The 10,356-nt window shown below is 40.4% G+C and overlaps 1 protein-coding gene across 1 annotated transcript in view; it reads left to right on the forward strand.

The window, feature by feature from the left end:
* Nucleotides 1–8,831, forward strand: part of SCRN1 (secernin 1) — a 39,442-nt gene extending 30,611 nt beyond the window's left edge. The window contains exons 5-9 of the mRNA XM_076331263.1: nucleotides 1,961–2,155; nucleotides 3,820–3,985; nucleotides 5,911–6,091; nucleotides 8,101–8,260; nucleotides 8,526–8,831. Of these exons, the coding sequence (XP_076187378.1) occupies nucleotides 1,961–2,155; nucleotides 3,820–3,985; nucleotides 5,911–6,091; nucleotides 8,101–8,259 (701 nt within the window). The 3' untranslated portion in view covers nucleotide 8,260; nucleotides 8,526–8,831. The remainder of the gene's footprint in view (nucleotides 1–1,960; nucleotides 2,156–3,819; nucleotides 3,986–5,910; nucleotides 6,092–8,100; nucleotides 8,261–8,525) is intronic.
* Nucleotides 8,832–10,356: the final 1,525 nt, after the last annotated feature.

Below are 10,356 nucleotides of genomic sequence, written 5' to 3' on the forward strand. Positions count from 1 at the left end.
CTTACGTTAGCAGGGATGGTGTTTTCCCAAGCAAAGCCTGCATTTTAAGGATACCTGCAAGATGGAGGAAGTCTTCTAGCATAAACAGATACCAAACATAGAGGAAGGAAGACTGATAATGCTGTCCTGATAAAATCCAAATTCTGGAAAGCAGTTGGCTCCTGAGGTTCCTAGGATTATGCAGTGACAGCCTGCCTTCTTCTGTTGACCTACTTGACTGATATTTGAAGAACAGTGTTTTTTACTTAGCCTTTTTAGCTGCATCAGCAATATATAACCGTCATGTCCTTCTTCCCAGCAAATAAACTGTTGCCTTCGTCTGCTGGTTGCAGCTTTTTGGAATGATACTGCAGCTCTGTTCTGATTTTTACCAGCACATTTCTCTGCAGGAGGTCCCTGTGAGCCACAGATAGAGTAGTTTCCATCTCCTGCAGGCTGTCAGGAGGAAAGGCTGCTGGCTATGTAAGAACTCTATATTTCATACTTTGTTCAGGGGTTCTTTTTTGCAACCATAAGCGTGCCTCTTCAGCTTTCAAATGAATGCACAAATGCTGCTAAAACAGGGAAAATATGTCGTTCCCCAGTGTGAAGGCATTTTTTTTCCTGACTCCGTTCTCAAGAATTCTGTTTCTAATACTACTATTACTGCTGCAGTTCTGTAAAGCTTATAGTGAATATTTATCAAGCAACTCTTCGACAGTGATTTAAGGATAAACACCACAAAATCCTTCCTGTTACTGTTCTTCAGGCTGAGTGGAAAGACTTATTTGCTTGATAAATTTTCATTTTTTTGAGGGAGATCAAAACCATGAAATACTATTTCATGAGTTACTAAATGTAATATTTAAAGAGTTCTTAAGGAGTGGCTTGCCTAGCTTGATGAGAACACAAATATTCCTATCACTCAAGTCAAGAAAATTCTCTGAAAGGTATGCTGTTTGAAAGTGTGAATCAGAACAAACTGTCAGTGACTTAGTGTCAGAACTGAATGACAGTGACTTTTTTGCAGACTGATGCACAGAACTTCCTACTATAAGTTGTTACTCAGTATTTAAATTGCATGCATAAGGCATTACAAAAGCAAGCTTACTTTTGTGGAACACAGTATTAATAACTTTCACAAATACTGCTTTGGTTTCTGTTTAAGAAAAAGTTTGTGCCAAATTCCAGAATCTGGGTTTATTTCAGTTTACAGATTTACTTTGTCAGCTCTTTCCCCGGCTTCCAGTGCATTTGCTTTATTCTCTCTGAGGAGTATCTGCAGCAGCCACTGTTAGTCATGCTGTAGATATATGGATATAAGCACTGCGGTATTTTTGAGAAAAGCAAATTAAAAACCCCTTTAATATTCTTTGAAGGTTACTTACACTTTCTTTTTACTTCATGCCATTTTAAAATTTAAGATTAAAAATGAAGTTTAATTTAAACCTGTCTTGCTGCTTACAATAAAATTGTTTTTCAACTGGGAAGCTTAAAGCAATTGGTAAGCTTTTAAAAACACTTTCCAAATTAAATTTTCAGTTTTGAGGGGCGAAGAAGGTTCATTAAACTACGTGCAGCTTTGCTGAAATGTATCTTGAAGTCAAGTCAGACCTCAGGCCTTGTTGTGGCAGTGGAATACACCATTGGAGAAAAGATTAGGCAGGTGCTTTTGGCATTTGGAGACCACTGTTACTTCACGGTCAGAATGTATGAGGTACAGATTGTGAAACTGGTATCCTGACTAAGTAGCACTATTAATCACAAGGCAGTGTAAATACCCAAGTAGGGCACAGAGAATTGAGCTCTGCAATCTGCAGTGACTGGTAATTCTGTGTATGTGTAGTTATGCAGTCATGCCAAATGTACATCCTAACCAACGGTTTAATTTGTTTCCTAATTGAAATTGCGTTGTCCTTCCAACTACTTCCAGAAAAAACGTGTATTAATGCTCTCTTTTAATATGTGGCTCTTTCTACAGAGGGAGTGAAATGCATTTGCAATCAGCTTTCATTAACTACAAAAATTGATGCTGAGCATCCTGAACTAAGGAATTACGTGAGAAGTCAAGGCTGGTGGAACGGAGACTCAGACTTCAATTTTTCTGAAGTGTTCTCTCTTGCTCATGACCATTTAGCCTGCTGTTCTGGCAGGGAGAGCCTAGAAAAGCAAGGTGGTAAGTGCTGAACCATCTTCCTGTGTGTGCAGTGGAATTTTTAGTCGCTACTGCCTCATTTAATGCATTCTGTCCAGAACTACATGTGACTGAGGAGAATACCTCTACATATAAACCATGTGGAAAGGAAGACCAGAACTGAAGACTGTCCCTAAACTTGCCACAATTTAGGATGAAGCCCTTAATGTCCCCCTCAAGTTTAAGGTTTTAAAACAGTATTGCAATTATAAAATAACTTTCTTCACTGTTGTTCTGATGTGCATGATGTGCCACTACATTTATGCTTTGGTGTAATTATAGTGGCCCTACCTAATACTAAAATTACAGTATTTAGGGAGAAAAAAAAAAAGGCTTCACGTATGAAAGTTTGAGCTCAATGGATTCTATGTTTTGGGAGGTTTGCTTAGGCTTTTGGGGAAGGAATTGAGATCGTAGTTTAAGGAAGAGCAATGCTAGTCAGTTGCAAACTGAAGTCCCTTTTTTGTTGTCGAGCAGATCAAAGTTACCAGAACAGACAATGTGCCAATTGCCTTCAGTCAAAGGAAGGGTTTATTTCCGGACCAAAATTTATTAATGACTTAAGTTCACAGTAGCTGGCCAAAATAGCTCTGAAGTGACCAGCCTGCAGCAGTGCATGGCTGACACATATCTGCTCTTTCATGTGTGAAAAATGGTACAAATTATCTTTTTATAAAAGGCCCTTTATTACAGATGTGGATTTACTAGATTGTTAGCATTTTCACATTGGCAAATGTCAAGAAGAGTGTAGAGGTGAAATATTTATTGCAATGCAAAGTTCCTGCTAAGGCTGTAGAATTACATGGAGTATGGTTTGTGTCTGAGGCAGATACAGTAACTCTGAAGGACCATAGGTGAAAGGTGTTAATAAACCTGGATTATAGCACTAAAAAGCCTGAGGGCCCCTACAGGCAGATGGCTATGGCTGCAAATCTTGCAGACTCCTGGGTCATTCCATGTCTCCTGGTGGATTGAGGCACCTGTGCATGCAAGGGTGAGTCAGTGCAGGGTTTGAGAAGTTGCTGGGGAAGCAGCCCTACCTGCCAAGGGGGTAATGCAAGAAAACATGGAGGTGCCCTGGGGAGAAAGCTGTGGTAAGACACAGGCAGGAAGTAGAATGAGAACAGGGGATTCCTGTAGGTAGTAGTTTGGAGAAAAATCTCAGTGTCTAGGTCTGCTGCTGTAAGACCCTGTGAACGTGAGATGACGTTTCAAAATTTTGACTGAGAGCTAATGGAAATAGATGAGAAGTGGGAGATCAGGGTGCTCTCATTCTGCCTGAACTTGGGTAGAGGTAGCTTCTTAGAGGAAAATGGGTGTTTTATGTAAGTAGTCTGTTCACAGTGATTGCTAAAGCAGTATTACAGGCATGATGGGCTTCTTCCTGAAAAATACCATTCAATGACATTTCTCCCTACCTAGCAATTGTATTAGATAATTAATACCTTTTACTGTTCTCTCTTACTAGCTAGGCAAGTTCATTCTGGGTTTACATTGTTTAAATAGAAACTATTAACTGGGATTTGTGACGTGCCCATGTCGAGTGTCACTGGTCATATTAGGCCAAAGCCCATTCAGGGCAAAATTCCTTCCCTGGGGTCCAAGCCGTTGACCACTCAGGAATTTTTTTTTCCCCTTTCATATAGGTGATGTTTCTGCACAAGCTATGATTGATGTCCTGCGTGACAAGGATAGTGGTGTCTGTGTGGACTCTGAATCTTTCCTTACTACAGCTAGCATAGTGTCTGTTCTGCCTCAGGACCCTAGTTTTCCCTGTGTTCATTACTTCACTGGCACACCAGACCCTTCAAGGTAAGCCACAGCACTGCGGTTCCCTGGGTATGCAGCAGGTGATGGTATGAAAGATGATTAAACCCTGCTACCCAAATTGGAACATGCTTCAAGAGCATGCTCTAACCAGAAATGCAATCAGTAGTTGGCAGTGTGCAATCTGACGGTCCTGTGTTACTGATCTGCATCTTGCTGCAATTCTAAATGGACACCACTGGGCTGAAAGGCCAGATCTGGAACTTTGCCTAAATTCAGAGCCTTCTAGAGGAAATGCAGTTTAGGGAGGACCCAGGAACTACTACTCCAGTGTAGTTGCTTTCCAGTGGGTTCTTGTTGAGATGATGAGGTTGTGGACCATGTTAGTCACCTCTCTTGAACAGATGGGTGCAAAATTGAAACAAAGTGTCTAACTAGCAAAGAGGGGGTGTGTACTCTAGGTAGCCTTGTATGACATCAAAATGTTAACAGAGAAAACATCTGCAACTCTTGGGTATACCAAGTATGTTTTTTACTGGAGGGACAATTTTCAGTTGGTTTAAATGATGTCTTCTCTAGTTGAAAGCAGCAGAGGAGGTAAGGGAACTCATGGGCCAGATCATCGAAGAACTAATGAATTATCTTGTGTTTTAAACAGAATCCACCTGGGATTCACAGAAATTAAACTAAACCACTTGCAGTTATTCAGGAGATCTGCCACTTGCATTGAGGTAAAGAGGTTATGGGGAGAAGAAAATGGTGCCCTTGAACAGCTGACAGTCGTTCCTAAAAGAGGAGTGGTAGTAAGCATTAGGTGCTACCGAGTGCTACAGAAGTCATCCATGCCAAAGGGACTTTCCACCCACCTTGCATTATGCAACTCAAACCTTCAGGGTTAAGTAAGAAGTTTGAGCTTGCTTACCAAAACTTTTCTTTGACTTCATGCAAATCCTTTGGAATAAAAGGAGCAAGGCTTCATATTGTTTTGGTGGGATTTCCGTCCTGTTTAAAGATGGAGAGTGTAGCTGTAAAAACCCTTGTTTAGAGGCCTTTCTTGCTTTATTTTACACTCTAATGCATTGAAAAAGCATTATTTTAAGCACAGCTAGTGAGTCATGTAAACTCTTAGCAAGGCTTCATGACAGTGATGGAAAGGGTAGCAGCAGTGAACCTGCTGACTGTATGCAGGCAGTGGTTATTTGCAGAAGTCTTGCACTTCTGGCAGCTTCTTTACTGCAGAATGCAGGGTGCTGTTTTGTTGTGTATCTAAAGGGAAGGCAGTTTCTCCATGCACTCGCCAATGCCTCCTCTCAGCATCTCAGGAATTAAGATCCTGGATTGCTGGGGTTTTGTTGTCTGTCTGCCTGTCGTCCCCCCCCGGAGTTTAGATCCAAGCTTAGTGTTGAAGTTGTTTGAGAAGTGTCACGATATTGGTAGCTATGTCTCTTCCCCACCCCCCCTTAACATAAAATGCTAAAGTGCTGCTGGTTATATACCAAACCCTCTGATATTGAGCAAGGTATGTAATCTTCCCTGCTCCACACAAGTGTGCGTTTGTGATTTTAATGAAAATGAAATCTGGGAGGAGAAGGAGAGATGGCAGTGTGAACAGAGGAGAAAAACTGATGCGAGGCTGAATGCTGAGATTCGTTAAAAAAAAACTTGGAGAGGAAAATACAGTGCTGCTTTTTTTAAAGAAGTGGCAGAACTGGCATGAAGGAGACCAAAGAAGACTATAGGTAAAAAGGGGTAATAAAATTTTACAGTAATTGCCAAACCCAGTTCTTTTAAAGCACATAGATTTATTTTGCTTGTGACCAGTAACAACTCTCTGACCTAGTCCATGCCTAGTGTGGATGAGTTACCTATGCTGTTCTGTATCTGTTTTTTTAAAATAGCCTGGTGAACGTTTCAATAACATATATAAAATCTCTCTTATTACTGCAAGCAGTAATTCTCATTTCTTTCAGGTCCATATTTAAACCCTTTATTTTTGTTGATGATGTAAAATTAGTACCAAAAGTACAGTCTCCTTCTTTTGGCAATGATGATCCTGCTAAAAAGATACCTCGATTCCAGGAGAAACCTGATCGCAGGCATGAATTGTACAAGGCACATGAATGGGCCCGATCTCTCCTTGAGAATGATCAGGTAAGAGCTGTGGGACCTGCAATTAAAGAAGTAAATGTAGATTCCTAACTCCATAATTTATTTCAAAGTCACTCACTGAAAAACATTCTCTGAATATTCTTAGAATCCTTGCAAGTTTAGCTTGAATAATGATGCCCTCTGAAGGACAAACTATTCTGCATAGGTTTTTTTTGTTATCCTGGGAGTGTTGCTCTGCCCCATTACTTTTACAAAGTGAAAAGTCAAACTGACAAGCTGATGAGCTTGTTCACTCCCCATTGTGTATATAGTCTTTTAAAGTGCCTATTGAACACTGGATGCTAGTGCAACATGGTGTCAGAATTATACGATAGGATGATGGCAGGAATGTTGTAATTTAAATTGTGTGCTGGATTAAGAACTTCATAGTTGAGGTTTTTTTTCTTGAAGGAATAATTTGCACGTGACAGTTTTGCAAGTCTCAATGCATTTCTGTTAATTTGTAAGAATTAACTGAAAATGCCATGCGAGAAGAAGGGACACTTTCCAATGCAACAGGTACCTGAGGGCTGAAAACCTTCGAGTGTAAAAACCTAAAGTGTTGAAGATCTCTTACAGGAATAAATTTCAGAGGGAATAAATTTCGGAAGAAATAAAGGCAGGAAGGGGATTATTCTGTACAGCTTTTCCAACTGATTGAGATACAGCTTTTGCTGTCATAGTGCAAGTAGTTCAGTAACTGTTCTTTGATGCTTGCAATTACAACTACAGGAGTAAACTGGATAACTGACTATAGGGAAGTAAAACAGAGGGAGAGCTCACCAGGGCATGCCAGTCATGCTGGTATTGGTATTTCGGGCAATTTGTGGAAGACTCACACAGCGATGTTGAACTTCCACAGGGGACTTGCTTTTCTGTAATTTTCCTCTGTGCGTATTTTGGTAGGTCAGAGTCTTGCTAAGATCGTAAAGCATTCAGACTTGTCTATCAGTGATTAAGGAAACCATGGTAACCTTTGCTAGTACAAACTTTATTTAAACACAGTTTTGGCTAGATGTGGTTTTTAATCCCTTGGAATGGTTTAATTTAAAATCTGTGGCCTCTGTGGTAACATTGACGCAATGTGCAGCTGGGTCCCATGGCATTATGCGTGATGCTGATTTAGGGAGGACCTCGAAGAGGTATGTTAGCATCTCGTGAACCCTTCCCTATTAAAAGTCCCATGGTGTGACAGCAAAAGTTGTGGTAGAAAAGGAAATGTAGCTTTTAGTCAGGCTTCATGTTATAAAAACTGCCCACCTGAGAGCCTAAACCTTAGCTTAGGTGCTGTACTCTTTCTGCACGAATTCTGGTTTAAATCCTGGAAAGCTCAGAACCGTCACTCATTCTAAATGCCTTTTTTTCTGGAATTCAGTTTCGAAAGCTGCGAGCAAAACAAACAGCACGTCTCCATTAAAAAAAAAAAAAATAGGAGACTTTAAATAACATCTGGATAAAACAAAATGACACCTTCTTCAGGAGTGAGTTTCTTGCCCAGAAACACGAAGAGAAGTCAGAATGACACACAAAGCCTCCTCTGGGATCTGGAGTCTTAATGCTGTTACATTACACATCATTTCAGATCTAATCATCATCTTGCAGATGATGATCTGAGGGATACTCATGTACATACCATGATCCGTACAATCCTCGGGGCTTCTAGTCTTCTCATGTAGTTCTGTTTGCAGGTTTACAGGCTTAAGAAGTTGCTGTACCTCTTTATCATGTGTACAAGCCTTATGCCATTTTCCTCTATCCATCTTTCACTCCATCTTCCTTCTCTGCTTTAAACTTAGTAACTCCTTCATTATTTTTCTTAATGCATAAAGTGTCCAGCACTGTTCCTTTTAGCCTTTGACCATCCAAAAAACTATTAACAGAAATAGTTTGTACTTAAAAAGGCTTTCTCATTTTTAAAAATACTTGAAGAGCTCCGTAACAGAAGAGAACAGTAAAATGCTTTAACGAGCCTGTTTGCTGGTTAATTGAGTTTGGTTGTTTTGTGCCTTTAGGATAAAGGCCAGAAACTGATGAGGATTATGTTAGACCTTGAAAAACAAGGCTTAGAAGCAATGGAAGATATCCTTACTCGTACAGAAGTTCTGGATCCTGCTGAAGTAGTGGATCTTTTCTATGACTGTGTTGACACAGAACTAAAGTTCTTCAAATAAAGTAAGCAAACACTCCAATCCTTTAGATACTGGGTTTCTGGTACCAGGTATCAGTGAATGTGAAATGCTGGATCCGATTCTGATCCTCCTCCTTCTCTTTTACACTAAGCTAAGGGAGTTCAGAATCGGGTCCAAAGCCACCTTTCTACCTCAGTGCATCTGCTTGGATTGTCTCCAAAGTCCCTTTTCCCTATGCTACATTGCAGGCAATTTTTTTTCAATTTCACTGTTGGAATGGATTTTAAACGAATTTTATCTCATTTCAGCTACGGTGGCTATTGTTAGCCTTTTCACTGGAAGACTGCAAAGTTCTTCAAGCCTTGAAAGAAAGTCTTCACACTTGTGAATTTGCAGGAAAAACATTTCTAGAGGAAAAAATGTTACTTGCTAGCTGTATCTGGTTAACAAATTGCTTTCCTTTGTCCAATCTTGTGGTGTTCCTGTTTGTGTATGTATGTAGTGAAAGGAGAAAGTCACTGACTGGTCCAATTACTGTGTGCATGCTGGCTAATTTAGTACAGAATGTTTAAATATGTATGTTGGGCAACCAATTAAAGCAAAGATTAACTTCATCAGGCTAACTGCTATATTGTCATTGAAAGCAATCTGTTTTTTTCCTTTGTTGCTCAGGACTAGGCTTGCAGCAAAGCTGACTTGCATTTTTCTCTTCTTGCTAATTCATACAAAGAACGGTAGAGTTGAAATCCCAGCTTTGAGGGGGCAGGAAGGTAAGTTCTGGTTCTTGACCTTGTTGTACTGGCCTCATATGGGCATATCTGGTTACAGTAACTCAGCATCTGACATTATACCTGTACAAATGACCAGGATTAGGTCCCCCGGGTTAAGTTTCACCTTCACCTGCACCCAACTTAGGGAAGCTTTTGTTTGTGACGCAGCTGGCTGCTGCTCTAGTACTGAGTACTAAAGTGCAGAGCCAGCCTAAATACCTAAGACATCTATACATAACCTATTGGCTCTTAAGATGCAATTAATAAGGTGTCATATTTATATACAAGCTACAAATTTGGAATTTTTTGAGGGAGTAGATGCTGGACATGGAGAATAGTCAGGTTTTGATCAATCTTTCTGTCTTTGTACTGCTGAACAGTTCCTAGTAATCTCCGTGGTGAGCTGAACAGTTCCTAGTAATCTCCGTGGTGAGCGTACATGGCTGATGAATCCATTAAGTATCAGTGAGTTACTGGTGGGTGTGGCAATCCAACTGGTTAGGCTTAGAAATGGCTGTCTTATGCTTCCTTATATTAAGTGCAGTTCTGCAGCATGCTTCCCTTCCTTGACAGTCTTACAGACAGACCTGCTTTTCATGTATTTTCTTCTTGTAGAAGTGAGATAGGGCAAACACTTTAAGAATTAAACCAGTAAACACTGCTTCCTGTGTCATGTTAAAAAAACCCCAGCCATCTTCACAGGAGGTTCAGACAAGAAGTCCTTGTCTTTAATAAGTGGAAGTTAGCATATGGAGTTAAAGTCCTTCACTGTTCAGGGAAGGGGATGGTGAAGAACCACAGACTTTTGTTTTGAGGAAATAAAAGCTCCTTAGAAGGCGGCAACACCTCAACTTGAAACTGTAAGAGTTGTGCATTAGGGAAGTACAGTCATTGCCATATTGGCACACTGCATTCTCAGAATTTTTTTAATGAAGTTGTTCCATTCAGGCTCACTACTTTGGTGTTGCCTTGTATGACAACTGGCAATTGGACAAGGAAACACTGGGCCTTTTCACTTGCAGAAAGCAAACATGAAGGTGTTTTCTCTTCTGGCCTACCTAATCATCTTCCCATTCACAGTACATTCCTCCCATGCTCTCTATTACAGGAACAGCTCCTGTGCCTAGGTATTCTGAAACTGGAGACAAGGGAAGGAGAAAATAGGCAAGTAAACCCTAAAACTTAGCTTCTCTCTACCTAGCCAGAGTAGGGACTGCAAGGAGCACACTTCATTTCAGAGGTTATTGTGCTGGATGAAGCCAGGTGAAAGAGCTGTGTGCTTTTGCCAATTGCCCACAACTGAAGAAAATAGATTTCCCATGAAATCCACTTTTGGAATGAAAGGGTACTTTGAATGAAAATACTCCTA

Source organism: Aptenodytes patagonicus, chromosome 2 (assembly GCF_965638725.1).
Source record: "Aptenodytes patagonicus chromosome 2, bAptPat1.pri.cur, whole genome shotgun sequence".
In the NCBI taxonomy this organism is placed as follows: domain Eukaryota; kingdom Metazoa; phylum Chordata; class Aves; order Sphenisciformes; family Spheniscidae; genus Aptenodytes; species Aptenodytes patagonicus.